Source organism: Triticum aestivum, chromosome 7B (genome assembly GCF_018294505.1).
Source record: "Triticum aestivum cultivar Chinese Spring chromosome 7B, IWGSC CS RefSeq v2.1, whole genome shotgun sequence".
Classification (NCBI taxonomy): domain Eukaryota; kingdom Viridiplantae; phylum Streptophyta; class Magnoliopsida; order Poales; family Poaceae; genus Triticum; species Triticum aestivum.
This window is the reverse complement of record NC_057813.1, coordinates 202636-221396: the sequence shown is the minus strand read 5'-3', so window position 1 is coordinate 221396 and position 18761 is coordinate 202636. Positions and strand designations below refer to the sequence as shown.

Genomic DNA, 18761 nt, shown 5'->3' with positions numbered 1-18761 from the left:
CAACCTCCCGTTATGACCTTGTTGTCCCCAGATACAATATGGTTCCTCCCAGATACAGAATTGTTGCTCCCAAATACTACATTGTTACTCCCAGATACGACATGGTAAATCCCAGATACGTTATTGTAGCTCCCGGATACAAAACTGTTTCTCCCAGTTATGACATGCCTGCTCCCAGATACGACATGCTTACTCCCATATACGACATGGTTGTTCCCAGATACGGTGTTTTCATTTCCGGATATGGTGTTTTCATCCCCAAATATGACAGTGTTGTCATTCCCACATATAACATTCTTTCTCCCAGATCTCACAACATTGTTGATCCCTGTTATGACATTTGGGAGCTCGTTAAGTCGTCGTCCGAGTGTGATTCTGTTATGCTTCACATACAACGGCATGTTAGCGAAAACCATGCCCGGTGAACGCCCATTAGGGGCGAGCCCCTTTAGCAGTGCCAAACTCTTAGGTGCATCGCCAACCAATGAATTGTTTGAGAGATCCAAGTAGCAAAGGTGGTGAAGCTCACCAATCCACGATGGGATGGCGCCCACCAATTGGTTGCCAGACAAATCAAGCACCTCCATTTTCTTGCATTGAGACAACCATTCCGGAACCCTGCCCTTGAGAGCACAATCACCAAGGGCCAGCACCTCGAGGCTCTTGAACTCGCCAATAATACCATCGCCTAGTAGCTCCTCACCACCAAAATTCTTGGTGAGAATCAGCGTGGTGAGGTTCTGGCACCCACGCAACACGGTGAGCACCCCTGAGATGTTGTGAAAGTTGTTGGAGCCGAGGTCAAGCTCCTCGAGATGTGCAAGTCCTGCAAGGGAGGTTCCTGGGAAGGGCCCTGCAAGGCCGCGCCTGGGGAGGCGCAGTGCCATGACACGGCCAGTGGCGGCGTCACAGCCCACGCCTTCCCAGCTGCAGCATGCGGCGCCGAACCATGTGGCCTGGAGGAGGACACCCCCACCGCTGAGGTTCCTAACAAAGTCCTGCAGTGCGCGAAGGTCGGCGGGGTGGCACGAAGTCACGTGCGCCTCGGGCAAGAGAAATGCCAAGAAGAAGATGGGGAGGAGCAGTAGGCAGCATTTGGCCATGGGATTCATTGAGGTCGAGTGAGTGATTGGCAAGTGCTCTCTATTGGTGTTGTACAAACTGCTAGGGTGATGAATGGTGTCTTATAGGGTGTGCGTTGCAGCAAGTGGTAGTGAGTGGCCAGGCCACGTTCTACTTCAAGTAAGTGCCCGCCACACTTGATTTTGATTTTGGTTTTGGTGCTAGAAGATCTTTATCGACTCTTGAGTGAAGATCCTCATCCTCATCTAGCTTGTAGGAGTACTTTACTTGTCGTGACCCATTCATGTTTGTCGACTCTTCTTCTTATCTTAAGCTGGCCGACTACAGATGCAAGGATTTTGTTTTCCTTCAAATTGAAATTATTAAAGTGCGAGATGAATAGATTGAAGAGCTAAGTGCACCGAGAATTAGCAGTCCAGAGCACGTGTCTGTGTCTATGTTTTTTGTTTCCGTTTAACTGAGCTAGACTTAGGTGATGTTTGGTTCTCTAGTTCTAGGATTTTTTCTAGTCCCTGGAACTTTTTGAAAAAGACTTTTAAAGAGGTGTTTCTAAGGACTTTTAGCAAAAAGTCTCAAAAAAGTCCCATCCTATTTGGTTTGCTAGGGACTTTTTCTAACCCCAACACAAAAAAGTCCCTGAAACCAAACACCCCCTTAGGCTTTTATTTGTTTTGTTTTTGGGTCTGTTTAAGACTCTCCCGCACTAGCGTGAATCTAAAATAACTATTTTCCACTTCGGCTTTGCTATCGAACCCTCTGTGGCTGTCGCTCGAAAACCAGCACATCTGGGCCTGACACTCAGGCGACTCGTCGTATACTCCTGGAACCTTGCCTACGTACACGGCGTAGCACTTCTTCGCCATCGTTGATCTATGTACATGCATCGTCACATGATTCGATAATATGCAACATAATATATAGCTGAGCAACAGAAAGAGACGGAGCTAGCAAAAATAGAAGCAACATATCGCAAACATGAATAACAAAGTTCATCATACCCAAACTGCCCTAACTAGAGTGATCTACGCTAGTTGAGGAGGATGGTTTAATTACATCACAAAGTTTCGTCATGCATAAATTCAAAGTTCCGTCATATTATCAAATCACTCCAACATGTCGTGCCATCCATCCAAATCAGGGAGGAAGTCCCCGAGCAAAGTGAAAGGCTTCAGGTCAGGACGCTGAGCGGCTACGCGTGTTCAGACGTCTCCCCGCGACATTTGCCCTTCTTCATAGAACATCCATGTTTTTTTGAGGACCTCCTTCATGATGATTTGAGCAAGTTCATGCTGGATGTGATAGAACTCAACTCAGAGTCGATGATCCGGGATATTTCCTAGATTCTTTGCCCATTGCAGAATATCGGCATCGCCGGATCTAGGTGACATGCAAAGGTTCTGGTGCTCCTGTCTGTACTCCAGCATGTGGTGGACGACATAGAATCCATCACTGGGAGTACCTCTCGGTTGCTGGATGCAGCAGAAGTCAATCTTATGGCCGAAGCAGGGTGTGCGGTTCCTTGTCTTCTTGACCGTGATCTCTCCATCCCGGTGGTCATAGCTTAAGATAGCACTGTCGAGAACATACTTGATGTGGGTGTAATCCTTTTTCTTCATGTTCTTCGACGAGTCCAAGTAAAGAGCGTGAGATAATTAGGGGTAAAGGATGATGAGGATGGCGCGCCCGTCGCTGCGCAAAATAAGTACACCTCAGATTAGCCTCCACGCATATAAATGAATGATTGAAATCAAAGGAAGGATATCCACGGATGACTTACATGGGATGATAAGGAAGGAGAATCGTCTCCTTGTCCTTATTGGCGACCATGAAATCGGCGTTGTAGTTCCTCGCGTATTCATAGTGCTGTTGGCAGACTGCCAAGAAGCCCTCGTGCATGAAGTACGGATCAACGACACAAATATAAGGTATTTGCTGAAACCTGATGATGTAGTTCATGTACAAGGCAAACATGCGGACAAATGTAAAATCTAGCTTTTTCAAGTGAAACACATCGAAGATGTAATCGAATCAAAGGAAGAACTTTTGCGCAGGGAATGTGTCGACGCAAAACCTTTGCTGCGGCGAGTTAACCACGTAGAACGGGTATCCTGGATTTTTTGAGGTGATCAGGCTTTTCTCTCTCCGCAGCACATCATCATGAAGTCTCCTTAGATCGTTGTATATGGCCTCTACCACTGCCTTAGGTAGGATCGGATCACCGGGGGTATGGTATTTCGCTGCACCTATGATAGGTATACGATCTTCAACTCGGGGTTGCGGAGGCGGCTGGCTCATAGAAGCAGCTTTGCCTTTTTTCGGTCTCTTCCTATGCTTCTTTGCTACCGGAAGTGAGCCTATCATATGTTCATCCTCCAGCAATTCAGGCACCAACTCATCATGCTCAAACCCTAAGTACTCATACTGCTGAGCTATCAATCCTCCGCCGTCATAGGCGCCGGTATGGAGATATTGTAGAGGGTCATCATCCTCGTCCATGGCATCATGCATTGCTTCTTCAACGACCGCGACATCATCAGCCACTAATGGAGCCTCTAACTCACGTCGTCCTCTATCACCCGGCACGAGAGGCGACGCTAATTGGGTAGGTGGGGTGTTGGTGTTCATACCTTGCTGAGGCTGCTTGGTCGTGGGTGTGCTCCCGGCCGCCTCCAGACGAAGCAGACTCTTCGGTCACAACATGACCCAACTCTTGCAATTGCCAAGCCGCCGCGGGGTCTCGTCGTCATCTCCCCCTAGTGCTACCAGAGGAGCCAAATTCTCGTGGCCCGGTTTGACACTAGCCACGAAAACCTTGAAGACGTCAGGGGGGATCAGCCGGCTGTGGAACAATTGTTCCTTCGGCTTCACTATCGTCGCCTTTCCCACGCCCACCTTCTGGCCGCTGATGGTGTACAGTATGGTGCATGGGGTTACGTCGGCCTGCAAAGACATGTATGTGACGTGAGACATCCGAAAGGCAACGGAAACGGGAGATTATACAGATATTTAAGAGAACCGGTGTGACAGGTATCGTGAAGGCGTCGAGCTTAGCCAAACACGAAGCCCCACCGAGCACGCCAGAGACGAAGGACGGGCTGCTATGAGCAGGTGCGGTTGCATGAGGAGGTGCTTCTACAATGCTAAACGAGCTGCTCCCCAAGAAGTTGGAAAGGGGAAAGTCCACTGCATCTTTATCTGGATTTTGCTTGGTCCAGCTGAGGATAGCCAGAATCAAGACACTATACGAAGCTACCATTTCCTGTTTTATGGCAGCTATTGCTGCTTTGACTGTCTCTTCTTTGGGCTTAGCTGTTTTCTTATCAACCGCAATCTCAACCTTCTTGTCGATGTTTTCTTCGTTTAACCTCCGTCTTTGCTTTCTCTCCTTGGCGCTCTCACAGTAGTACTTCTTCCACGTGGCGCCATCTCCGATGACGTGCACGCATCCATACGATGGCCGAGTGTCCACCGGGAGTCCTTTCAATATATTCAAGGCCCGGTTGGATGGGGTGTCCCACTTGGGCCTCGCCAACACCTCAGATGGCGAGTCGCTTTTGGCCGCAATCCCGTGCTGCTCTTTCTGCAAAAGGAACATGGATCATTTACAAATGTGACTAAACATGCAGTCAAATTGATCAGAAACTAAAATTAGGGGGTAAATTAATAATTACCAGCAGTCTCATGAACTCCTTCATGATCGCGTCCGTATCAAAAACCTTGTTGACTGGGTCCCAACAGTACCGGACCCTGATGACGTCACGCTCCTGCGGGACGGTGAACTCCTCCAAGGGGTCTGGGATCACCAGACTTTCGCGTTCCGTGTCCTCCTTGGCCCATACGGGCCTCTTCCCTGCGTAACAACGACTTCCGAGGTGCTGGCACCCCATGTTCCTCTCTTGGAGCCCCTTCATGTACTCTGACTTTTCTTTGGCAACTTCGGCAACGCAAGCCTTTTTGAATATTTTGAACTGCTCTTTTGTAATTGTTGGATTATCCTTTACAATCTCGAAGTAGAGTTCCTCTTTGATGATGATCCAATGTTTCACCCTTACTTTCCAGGCGGACAACGCGCCGCTAAACTTGCCCATGGCGCGTCTGTTTATCTTCTTCATTGCCAGATCTTGCCACGGTTGAGTATATTTGACTTCATCCCGGCCTGGGAACAAGAATCCCCAGTGCAACTTCGTTAGGAGGGAGTGCTCCATATCTGGTATCTTCTTTAATTTCTCATCGTTGATGGTGGTAGTTTCAGCCTATTTGATTGTCGTAGCACATACACACTTCCGCAGGCTCTTTTGGCTCGAAATTGCCGGATTCCACCTCCGTGACCACCAGTCTAGTAGTGTTGAGCTAGTTTGGGCGTCGTATCCTCTTCGGTTTCGGTTCTATACTGGCTAATTCGCCAGTCTTGGTGTCAGTCTCGGCGTGGGTGTCGGTCTCGACGCCTGTCTCGGCGCCGGTCTCGATGTCGGTCTCAGTTTCGGATGTGATAGGGGGCACTGCAACAACTATTGCTCCTCGAGATAGTTCAAATAGTTGTCTGTCGCCTTGTAGACATTGCAATCACCAGAACCCTATCCTTCATCGTTGCTATACATGTTTTCTATGATTAAATCTAGTCAATTAATTCTAGACATAATAAAATGAATAATGACATAAAAAGGCCTATGTTTTACAGGAATGTTGATTCACTTCCATTGCGGCAAATCTTGGGCACTCGATATGTCCTAGTTTGTAGTACATGCCGAAATTCACGGAAAATTCCGGCATGACCTTTGCTACAAAGTGGACAAATCGAGCGCCTGAAATTTTCCAGAACGGAAATGAATCAACATTTTGGCAAAACATAGGCCACTCGAAGTCATTCCTTGCAAACAATGTTCAAATATCCATCTTTGACACCGCAACACATGTCCAAATATACACGAGCAACCACATGTCCAAATATACATGGTCGAAATTTCACAAGCTGATTCAAAAACTAAGTGTAGAATAAAATTCACTTAACTACTAATAGAACAAAATTCAGTTAACTTTAGTGATCTATAATGATGAAATGAAAAATATTCAGTTAACTACTAATTTCATTCATTTAGGTCATTCATTTAACTTCACCTAATTAACCTACTGTACCACTACTACTAGCAACACTACTAACCTAATTAACCTAGTAAAACCCTACTGCCCTAACGAAAAAACATCTAATTAACATCTACTAGTACCACTACTACCCTAACCTAATTAACATCTACTAGTACCAGTATATATACTACTAGCATCACTGCTGCAACATTTTCTTTATTTTGTTCTTTAAAAAAACATCTATGAAAACAAAAACCCTAATTAAACCCTACCGCGATAACTAAATTTTTGCTCTAAACCCTACTGCCCTAACTAAACTTTTGCTCTAACCTAGCCAAACTAGTTAACCTAATAAACCAAATTAACCTAGCTATTTAACCTAGCTAGTTAACCTACTTAACCTAACTAATTCCTAGGGTTCATAAATAAATTCACCTAAGTAAATTAACCTAGAGAGGAGGGGTGGGGGCTTACAGAGAGGGTGCTCGGGGAAGACGGTGGAGGGGAGGGCGTCGAGGGTGGCTCCGGCCGGTGGCGTCTACGGCGGCTCCGGTGATCCGGTGGACGAGGGTGGATCCGAGGGTGTCGATGGCGCGATGATCCGGTGGCGGCCATAGAGGCAGGGCGGCGAGGGAAAGGTAGGAGACACGAGAAGATCTAGGGAATTGGGGGAAGGAGGGACGCCCGCGTAGGGGCAAGTCAAACTTAGCGGTAGCACGTTTTCAAAATACACGCTATAGCTACTGTACCTATAGCGATGTTTGTCAAATGCGCTACTGCGTGAAAGGATCGAGAAGAGGTGTCTAGAGGGGGGGGTGAATAGACTTTAAGAAGAAAAGTTACAGTTTTTAATTTCCTTAAGTTGATGTGGAGTTTTGGCACAAGTTTAAACATTCACAATACATATCAAGCAAGCATGACAAGAGTATATGAGCAGCGGAAAGTAAAGCATGCAAGTTGCAAGAATGTAAAGGGATGGGATTGGAGTGTGCAAACGCAATTTGGAGACACGGAGATTTTTTATCTGTGGTTCCGATAGGTGGTGCTATCGTACATCCATGTTGATGGAGACTTCAACCCACGAAGGGTAACGGTTGCGCGAGTCCACAGAGGGCTCCACCCACGAAGGGTCCACAAAGAAGCAACCTTGTCTATCCCACCATGGCCGTCGCCCACGAAGGACTTGCCTCGCTAGGGTATATCTTCACGAAGTAGGCGATCTCCTTGCCCTTACAAACTCCTTGGTTCAACTCCACAATCTTGACGGAGGCTCCCAAGTGACACCTAGCCAATCTAGGAGACACCACTCTCCAAGAGGTAACAAATGGTGTGTTGATGATGAACTCCTTGCTCCTGTGCTTCAAATGATAGTCTCCCCAACACTCAACTCTCTCTCATAGGATTGGATTTGGTGGAAAGATGATTTGAGTGGAAAGCAACTTGGGTAAGGCTAGAGATCAAGATTTATGTGGTTGGAATGGAATATCTTGACCTCAACACAAGTGTAGGTGGTTCTCTCTCAGAAAATGTATGTTGGAAGTGTAGGCATGTTTTGATGGCTCTCTCCACGAATGAAGAGTGGGTGGAGGGGTATATATAGCCTCCACCCAAAATCTAACAGTTACACACAATTTACCAAACTCAGTGGGACCGAATCGTTAAACTCGGTCAGACCGATCTAGTTCATAATGTGACTGTTAGGATTTTCGGTGGGACCGACACGTCAACTCGGTGAGACCGATTTCGTTAGGGTTAGGGCATAATGTAATCTCAGTGAGACCGATTACACAAACTCGGTGAGACCGATTTTGGTAATAGACAAACAGAGAGTTGGTCAGGGAAACTCGATGGGACCGATTCGCTCATCTCGGTTAGACCGAAACGTTACGAAGGGAACCAGAGTGTTTGCATTGCAATCTCGGTGGGACCGATTGCATATTTCGGTGAGATCGAAATTATTGCAATATACAACAGAGAGTTTGCAATCCCATCTCAGTGATACCGAGATCCCTATCGGTGAGACCGAAAAGACTAGGGTTTCTGGCAGTGGCTATGTCAAGAGAAATCGGTGGCGCCGGATAGACAATTTCGGTGGGGCCGAGTTTGACTTTTGGTTTGGGACATGTGTGGATGTGAGAAAGTGGTTGAGGGCTATGGAGCATATCACTAAGCACTTTGAGCAAGCAAGCCATTAAGCAACACCTCATCCCCTCTTAATAGTATTGGCTTTCCTATGGACTCAATGTGATCTTGGATCACTAAAATAGAAAATTTAGAGTCCTGAGCTTTGAGCTTGAGCCAATCCTTTGTCCTCATCATCTTGAAGAGGTTTCACATCCTCTAGTCCATGCCAATCCATTGTTGAACTTATCTGAAACATACTAGATAGAAGCATTAGTCCAACAAGAGATATGTTGTCATTAATTACCAAAATCACCCAGGGAGCACTTGTGCTTTCAATCTCCCCCTTTTTGGTAATTGATGACAACATACATCAAAATCTTTAGATAAAGATATAGAGAATAACAAGTAAAGCTTTGGGAAGACATGTAACATGCATAGGCTCCCCCTACATGTATGCAATCATGTAAATATGGAATATAGGAGCATGTGAATGCATAAGCATGAGAGAGTAAGCAATGTGTTACATGTATCTTGGCTATATGCATCAGAGCAAATGATGTAAATATGGGAAATGTACCTTCATGCTCATGAGTCGTTCTTGCAAACAGTATGTACAACAGCAAGAAATCCTCATACACATGACTGTGATGCATATACTTACCTTGTGGTATTGAGTTGGCTTAGGAAGGAGTGAACCTGAGTAAACAAGGTTAGATAACACAGATACACCTACTAGCCAGAGCAACCACAAGAATACCAAGACTGGGATGACATGTAGAGATTGAGTACTGAGTACTCTATTGGATATAGACATGTCCCCAAAGGTAAAGATGTGCAATGAATTTAAGAATTTCCTTCCCTTAGATGTCTTGCTCCCCCTGAATCTAGCATGGGATACTGGGACAAGATAGGGAACAGAAAATCAGAGCAAAAACAAGAAACAGAGCTAATGTAAACAATCAAATATGAACATGTCTTTCCCCTCTTAAAGACATGTGACTTATCTCCTCTTGAACACCAAGCATCTGGGGTTTCTACACTCCCCCCTGGGCATTCTCTCCCTTTATAAAAATGATTAAGCTTTGATGTGATATCTCTCTCCCCCTTTGGCATCAATTTCCAAGAAGGGTTCTTCTGGATTTTTGTTTCAAATGGGTGTTGTCCTTGAGTCACAAAGCAAAGAAGTAAGTCGAATGTGATGCTGGTAGAGGAAAAGAATCATTGAGTGGAGCTGGAGTAAAAAGAATGCAGGAACAAGTGGCAAGCTGTCTTTTCTGCAGTGAAATCGGTAGCACCGAGTTGTGTGCTTCGGTGGTACCAAAAGAATTCGGTTGGACCGAAGAAAACAGCCTGGTGTGACCGAGTTCATCATAGTGAAAACACTTGTCACCTCAGCTCACTAGGCAAAAAGATCTCACAAGGATTTGCAAGGAATTAACTAAAGGATTTGCAATGAATTGGGTGCAGGCAATGCAGAACAGAAAAGAAATGAAATGAAAAGATCTAGATGAAGTTTTTTTTGAAAAAGGGGAAACAAATATGCAATGCAAGAGCATGAAGAAACACAAGAGAACTTCATCTAGAATTGGTTGGTGACAAAGTCACCTATGTTAGAGTATATTGACTTAGGAGTCAAGTGAGGTCACTTGATCATAGGTCATACTCATCGTTTAAACTCAAAATGGGGTTACCATTTTTTGTTTAAGCATCTTGATGTATTCACATCTTGTTGAGTTGCTTTGACCCATGTCTTGGAGTAAAGCTTCTCTAAGATGGAATAACATACCTTGGGTGGTGGTGTTGATCTTGATCATGTAATTGAACTTGTGTGGGTTGCTCAAGGTTGATGTAGCTTATCAAGAATTTGGAGCACCACTTGGAATTCGAGTTCATCTACCTACATGGGCTAGTCTCGCAAGGAAGAGCACTTGTGTATCCATAATGACAATCATAAAATTTAATATAGAATTTGTCAAAGGATATGTTTGAAGGGTTACGTGCTTCCTTGTCTTCAACCACCATCGTGTAGAGACTTGGTGATGTAGAAATTGCTCAAGATGTGAGGGAGTCACAATCTCATAGATTTAGATACATCCAAGTACCTACAAGGGTTAGATAGCATGCAAGGGTGCAAATATATCCAAGATATATAAATAGCATCATGAAAGAAATATCAAGGATTAGTCAAGGGCTCATGCCTTGCATGTATCCAAATGGAGTTCCTACTCCAAGTTTGAAGCATCAATGATGTTCAATTCTCCTCTCAAATGGCAAAATACTCTCTCATCAAGCGGTTTGGTGAATATATCCGCCAATGGCTTATCAGTGCGAACATGCTTAAGATCAATGTCCCCTTTGGCAACGTGATCTCGAATGAAATGATGATGAACTTCAATATGCTTGGTTCAAGAATGTTGCACGGGATTGTGAGCAATCTTGATAGCACTTTCATTGTCACAAAGCAATGGAACATGTTTCACATATATCCCATAATCTTTAAGAGTTTGGGTCATCCAAAGTAATTGAGCACAACATGAACCCGCGGCAATATATTCTGCTTCGGCGGTGGATAAGGATACCGAGTTTTGTTTCTTGGAGGACCAAGACACAAGAGATTACCAAGAAATTGACAAGTACCCGAAGTGGACTTTCTATCAACCTTGTCTCCGGCATAGTCCGAATCAGAGTAACCAACAAGATCGAAGGAAGACCTCTTAGGATACCAAATGCCAAAATTTGGTGTGTGTATTAAGTATCTCACTATCCTTTTCACAGCCTTAAGATGACATTCCTTAGGGGCCGCTTGATATCGTGCACACATACACACACTTAGCATAATATCAGGATGAGAGGCACATAGATATAACAATGAACCAATCATGGAGCGGTAAACCTTTTGATCGACCGGTTCACCATCCTTGGTCAAATCAAGATGTCCACTAGTAGGCATGGGTGTAGTCATACCTTTGCATTCTTGCATATTGAACTTCTTGAATAAGTCCTTGGTGTACTTTGTTTGAGAGACAAAGGTACCTTCCTTAGTTTGCTTGATTTGCAAACCGAGAAAGAATTTGAGTTCATTCATCATAGACATCTCAAACTTCTCCGACATTAGCTTTCCAAACTTCTCACTAAAGTGAGGGTTAGTCGATCCAAATATAATATCATCAACATAGATTTGGCACACAAATAGTTCTCCATTAACCCTTTTAGTAAAAAGAGTAGAATCTATTTTTCCAATTTCAAAGCCTTTTTCAATAAGAAACTTGGTCAAGCATTTATACCATGCTCTAGGAGCTTGTTTAAGACCATAAAGAGCTTTGTGAAGTTTGTAAACATGAATAGGTTTCTTAGGATTGACAAAGCCGGGAGGTTGCTTAACATAAACTTCCTCCTCAATTTCACCATTTAGAAAAGCACTTTTAATGTCCATTTGGTACAAGGTGATATCATGATGACTTGCATAAGCAAGTGAGATGCGAATGGACTCAAGTCGAGCAACGGGGGCATATGTCTCACCATAGTCCATACCTTCGATTTGAGTGTAGCCTTGAGCGACAAGACGTGCTTTGTTGCAAACTAATTTTCCATCTTCATCTTGCTTGTTGCGAAACACCCATTTGGTACCAATGATGTTGTGGTTGTTGTCGGGCTTCTCAAGCAATGTCCACACTTGATTTCTCTCAAAGTTGTGTAGCTCTTCATGCATAGCGTTTATCCAATCCGGATCTTCCAATGCTTCTTCAACCTTCATAGGTTCAATGCTAGAGATGAATGAATAATGTTCACAAAAGTTAGCCAAACGAGTTTTAGAGCGAGTGATTCTCCCGGTTTGGATATCATTGTAGATTTGCTCGACGGGATGGTCTTTGGCGACTCTTGCTCGAACTCATGGGAGCTTTTGCTTGGCTCGGGGCGGAACATCTTCTTCATCATGTTCTTCTTCTTGGCCTTCTTCATTGTTGACGCTGTCATTCTCTTATCGTGGTGGAGAAGGAGGTTGTTGATGTTCATCTTGGTGTGCTTCCTCGTTTTCTTCGTCTTGGTGTGTCCCGCTTGTGGATGCTTCTGTATCAATTCTTGGTTCACCTTGTCGTGAGGTGGAAGCTTCCACTTGGACGAACGAGGTACTCTCCTTCGCCTCCATTGGACGAATATTGCCAACAGACAAGTCTTGGATTGCTTTTGAAGGGTCTTTATCTCCTACATCAATTGGCAATTGCTCTACTTGCGAGCCGTTAGATTCATCAAACTTCACATCTATCGTCTCTTCAACCTTTTGGGTGAAATTGTTGTAGACACGGTAAGTGTGAGAGTTTGAGCCATAACCAAGTAGGAAACCTTCATGAGATTTAGGAGCAAATTTAGAATGACGATGCTTATCAAGAATGTAACACTTTGAGCCGAATACTCGAAAGTATCCAACTTGGGAGTTACCGGTGAGGAGCTCGTATGCCGTCTTGCCGAGTAGCTTGTGAAGATACAAGTGATTTGTTGCATGACAAGCTGTCTCAATCGCTTTCGCCCAAAAGTGTTTTGGAGTCTTGTACTCATCAAGCATCGTTCTTGCCATCTCAATAAGAGTCCGGTTCTTCCTCTCAACAACTCCATTTTGTTGAGGTGTGTACGTAGCCGAGAACTCGTGTGAAATCCCCTCTTCGTCAAGAAAAGTATCCACATTTGCGTTCTTGAACTCTGTTCAGTTGTCGCTCCGAACCTTATTGATCTTCACTTCAAATTGATTTTGGGCCTTCCTAGCGAAGCTTTTGAAGATCTTTTGGACCTGCAATTTATCATCTAGAAATAACACGCACGTAAATCTTGAAAAATCATCAACTATGACTAGACCAAATGAGTTCCACCGAGACTCTTGTAGGCATTGGGACCAAAGAGATCCATATGAAGTAGCTCGAGTGGTCTTCTCGTGGTCATGATGTTCTTCACGGGGTGACTCCCTCCAAGTTGTTTTCCTTCTTGACAAGCACTACAAAGTCTATCCTTGTCAAATATAACATCTTTTACTCCAAGGATATGATCACCTTTAATAAGCTTATCAAGATTTCGCATGCCCACATGACCTAACCTTCTATGCCACAACCAGCCTTTAGAAGATTTAGCAATTAAGCAAGTTCTAGGTTGAGCCTCTAGTGATAAGATTAACAGTTCTAAGGTTGCGGATAATGTCAATAGACTCATCAAGTGTAGGATACAAAGGATCAACATGAGGTGCACAAGGGCTAGTAATTGTTGGGGAACGTAGTAATTTCAAAAAATTTCCTACGCACACACATGATCATGGTGATGCATAGCAACGAGAGGGGAGAGTGTGTCCATGTACCCTCGTATACCGTAAGCGGAAGCGATATGACAACGCGGTTGATGTAGTCGTACGTCTTCACGATCCGACCGATCCAAGTACCGAACGCACAGTACCTCCGAGTTCTGCACACATTCAGCTCGATGACGTCCCACGAACTCCGATTCAGCAGAGCTTTGCAGGAGAGTTCCGTTAGCATGACGGCGTGATGATGTGTTGATGATGCTACCGACGCAAGGCTTCGCCTAAGCACCGCTATGATATTACCGAGGTGGAATATGGTGGAGGGGGGCACCGCACACGGCTAAGAGATCAATGATCAATTGTTGTGTCCTAGGGTGCCCCCTGCCCCCGTATATAAAGAAGGGAGGGAGGAGGAGGTCGGCCCTAGGAGGGGCGCGCCAAGGGAGTAGGATTCCTACTCCTATTAGGAGTAGGTTTCCTCCTTTCCTAGTCCAACTAGGAGAAGGGGGAAAGAAGGGGGAGGGGAGAAGGAAGGGAGAGGGGGGCCGCACCCCAAACCCCTTGTCCAATTCTGACTGGGCTTGGGAGGGGCGACACCACCTCCTGGATGCCGCCTCTCCTTCCCACCAAGGCCCATTAAGGCCCATTGACTCCGCGAACGAATTCCCGTAACTCCCCGGTACTCTGAAAAATACCCGAATCACTCGGAACCTTTCCGATGTCCGAATATAGCCTTCCAATATATCAATCTTTATGTCTCGATCATTTCGTGACTCCTCGTCATGTCCCCGATCTCATCCGGGACTCCAAACTACCTTTGGTAGATCAAATCACATAAACTCATAATACCGATCGTCACCGAACGTTAAGCGTGCGGACCCTACGGGTTTGAGAACTATGTAGACATGACCGAGACTCATTTCCGGTCAATAACCAATAGAGGAACCTGGATGCTCATATTGGCTCCTACATATTCTACGAAGATCTTTATCGGTCAAACCGCATAACAACATACGTTGTTCTCTTTGTCACCGGCATGTTACTTGCCCGGGATTCGATCGTCGGTATCTCAATACCTAGTTCAATCTCGTTACCGACAAGTCTCTTTACTCGTTCCGTAATACATCATTCCGCAAGTAACTCATTAGTTATAATGCTTGCAAGGCTTATAGTGATGTGTATTACCGAGTGGGCCCAGAGATACCTCTCCGACAATCGCAGTGACAAATCCTAATCTCGATATACGCCAACTCAACAAGTACCTTCGGAGACACCTGTAGTGCACCTTTATAATCACCCATTTACATTGTGACGTTTGGTAGCACACAAAGTGTTCCTCCGGTAAACGGGAGTTGCATAATCTCATAGTCATAGGAACATGTATAAGTCATGAAGAAAGCAATAGCAACATACTAAACGATCAAGTGCTAAGCTGACGGAATGGGTCAAGTCAATCACATCATTCTCCTAATGATGTGATCCCATTAATCAAATGATAACTCATGTCTATGGTTAGGAAACATAACCATCTTTAATTAACGAGCTAGTCAAGTATAGGCATACTAGTGACACTCTGTTTGTCTATGTATTCACACATGTACTAAGTTTCCGGTTAATACAATTCTAGCAAGAATAATAAACATTTATCATGATATGAGGAAATAAATAATAACTTTATTATTGCCTCTAGGGCATATTTCCTTTAGTCTCCCACTTGCACTAGAGTTAATAATCTAGTTCACATCGCCATGTGATTCAACACCAATAGTTCACATCACCATGTGATTAACACCCATAGTTCACATCGTCATGTGACCAACACCCAAAGGGTTTACTAGAGTCAATAATCTAGTTCACATCGCTATGTGATTAACACCCAAAGAGTACTAAGGTGTGATCACGTTTTGCTTGTGAGAGAAGTTTAGTCAACGGGTCTGCCACATTTAGAGCCGTATGTATTTTGCAAATATTCTATGTCTACAATACTCTGCACGGAGCTACTCTAGCTAATTTCTCCCACTTTCAATATGTATCCAGATTGAGACTTAGAGTCATCCGGATTGGTGTAAAAACTTGCATCGACGTAACTCTTGACGACGAATTCTTTATCACCTCCATAACTGATAAATATTTCCTTATTCCTCTAAGGATAATTTTTACCGCTGTCCAATGATCTACTCCTAGATTACTATTGTACTCCCTTGCCAAACTCAGGGCAGGGTATACAATAGGTCTGGTACACAGCATGGCATACTTTATAGAACCTATGGCTAAGGCATAGGGAATGACTTTCATTCTCTTTCTATCTTCTGCCGTGGTCGGGCTTTGAGTCTTACTCAATTTCACACCTTGCAACAAAGGCAAGAACTCCTTCTTTGTCTATTCCATTTTGAACTATTTCCAAATCTTGTCAAGGTATATACTCATTGAAAAAACTTATCAAGCGTCTTGTTTTCTCTCTATAGATCTTGATGCTCAATATGTAAGCAGCTTCACCGAGGTCTTTCTTTGAAAAACTCCTTTAAAATACTCCTTTATGCTTTCCAGAAAATTCTACATTATTTTCGATCAACAATATGTCATTTATACATATACTTATCAGAAATGCTGTAGTGCTCCCACTCACTTTCTTGTAAATACAGGCTTCACCGCAAGTCTGTATAAAACTATATGCTTTGATCAACTCATCAAAGCGTATATTCCAACTCCGAGATGCTTGCACCAGTCCATAGATGGATCGCTGGAGCTTGCATGCTTTGTTAGCATCCTTTGGGTCGATAAAACCTTCAGGTTGCATCATATAAAACTCTTCTTCCAGAAATCCATTCAGGAATGCAGTCTTTACATCCATTTGCCAAATTTCATAATCATAAAATGCGACAATTGATAATATGATTCAGACTGACTTAAGCATCGCTACAGGTGAGAAAGTCTCATCGTAGTCAACTCCTTGAACTTTGTCAAAAACCTTTTTCAACAAGTCTAGCTTTGTAGATAGTAACACTACTATCAGCGTCCGTCTTCCTCTTGAAGATCCATTTATTTTCTATGGCTTGCCGATCATCGGGCAAGTCAACCAAAGTCCACACTTTGTTCTTATACATGGATCCCATCTCAGATTTCATGGCTTCAAGCCATTTTGCGGAATCTGGGCTCATCATCGCTTCCTCATAGTTCGTAGGTTCGTCATGGTCAAGTAACATGACCTCTAGAACGGGATTACCGTACCACTCTGCTGCGGATCTTACTCTGATTGACCTACGAGGTTCGGTAGTAACTTGATCTGAAGTTTACATGATCATCATCATTAGCTTCCTCACTAATTGGTGTAGGAGTCACATGAATAGATTTCTGTGATAAACTACTTTCCAATAAGGGAGCAGGTACAGTTACCTCATCAAGTTCTATTTCCCCCCCACTCACTTCTTTCGAGAGAAACTCCTTCTCTAGAAAGGATCCATTCTTAGCAACGAATGTCTTGCCTTCGGATTTCTGATAGAAGGTGTACCCAACAGTCTCCTTTGGGTATCCTATGAAGATACATTTCTCCGATTTGGGTTCGAGCTTATCAGGTTGAAGCTTTTTCACATAAGCATCGCAGCCCCAAACTTTAAGAAACGACAAATTTGGTTTCTTGCCAAACCACAGTTCATAAGGTGTCGTCTCAACGGATTTTAGATGGTGCCCTATTTAACGTGAATGCAGCTGTCTCTAATGCATAACCCCAAAACAATAGTGGTAAATCGGTAAGAGACATCATAGATTGCACCATATCTAATAAAGTACGGTTATCATGTTCGGACACACCATTACGCTGTGGTGTTCCAGGTGGTGTGAGTTGCGAAACTATTCCGCATTGTTTCAAATGAAGACCAAACTCATAACTCAAATATTCTCCTCCACGATCAGATCGTAGAAACTTTATTTTCTTGTTACAATTATTTTCCACTTCACTCTGAAATTCTCTGAACTTCTCAAATGTTTCAGACTTATGTTTCATCAAGTAGATATACCCATATCTGCTCAAATCATCTGTGAAGGTGAGAAAATAACGATACCCGCCACGAGCCTTAACACTCATCGGATCGCATACATCAATATGTATTATTTCTAGTAAGTCAGTTGCTCGCTCCATTGTTCCGGAGAATGGAGTTTTAGTCATCTTACCCATAAGGCATGGTTCGCAAGCATCAAGTGATTCATAATCAAGTGATTCCAAAATCCCATCAGCATGGAGTTTCTTCATGCACTTTACACCAATATGACCTAAATGGCAGTGCGACAAATAAGTTGCACTATCATTATTAACTTTGCATCTTTTGGCTTCAACATTATGAATATGTGTATCACTACGATCGAGATCCAACAAACCATTTTCATTGGGTGTATGACCATAGAAGGTTTTATTCATGTAAACAGAACAACAATTATTCTCTAACTTAAATGAATAACAGTATTGCAATAAACATGATCAAATCATATTTATGCTCAACGCAAACACCAAATAACACTTATTTAGGTTCAACACTAATCCTGAAAGTATAGGGAGTGTGCCATGATGATCATATCAATCTTGGAACTACTTCCAACACACATCGTCACCTCACCCTTAACTAGTTTCTATTCATTCTGCAACTCCCGTTTCGAGTTACTACTCTTAGCAACTGAACCAGTATCAAATGCCGATGTGTTGCTATAAACACTAGTAAAGTACACATCAATAAGAAGTATATCAAATATACCTTTGTTCACTTTGCCATCCTTCTTATCCACCAAATACTTGGGGCAGTTCCTCTTCCAGTGATCAGTCCCTTTGCAGTAGAAGCACTTAGTCTCAGGTTTAGGTCCAGACTTGGGCTTCTTCACTTGAGCAGCAACTTGCTTGCCATTCTTTTTGAAGTTCCCCTTCTTCCCTTTGCCCTTTTCTTGAAACTAGTGGTCTTGTCAATGATGACCCACAAGTATAGGGGATCTATCGTAGTCCTTTCAATAAGTAAGAGTGTCGAACCCAACGAGGAGCAGAAGGAAATGATAAACGGTTTTCAGCAAGGTATTCTCTGCAAGTACTAAAATAAGTGGTAACAGATAGTTTTGTAATGAGATAATTTGTAACGATCAACAAGTAACAAAAGTAAATAAAGTGCAGCAAGGTGGCCCAATCCTTTTTGTAGCAAAGGACAAGCCTGGACAA

At 43.7% G+C, this 18761-nt stretch overlaps 1 protein-coding gene across 1 annotated transcript in view; it reads right to left on the bottom strand.

Moving 5' to 3' along the window:
- Nucleotides 1–1150, bottom strand: part of LOC123161375 (phytosulfokine receptor 1-like) — a 3367-nt gene extending 2217 nt beyond the window's left edge. Inside the window, exons 1-2 of the mRNA XM_044579214.1 lie at nucleotides 920–1150; nucleotides 18–688 (exon numbers count right to left, since the gene is read on the bottom strand). Coding sequence (XP_044435149.1) covers nucleotides 18–688; nucleotides 920–1112 — 864 coding nt within the window. The 5' untranslated portion in view covers nucleotides 1113–1150. The remainder of the gene's footprint in view (nucleotides 1–17; nucleotides 689–919) is intronic.
- Between the last annotated feature and the right edge of the window lie 17611 nt (nucleotides 1151–18761).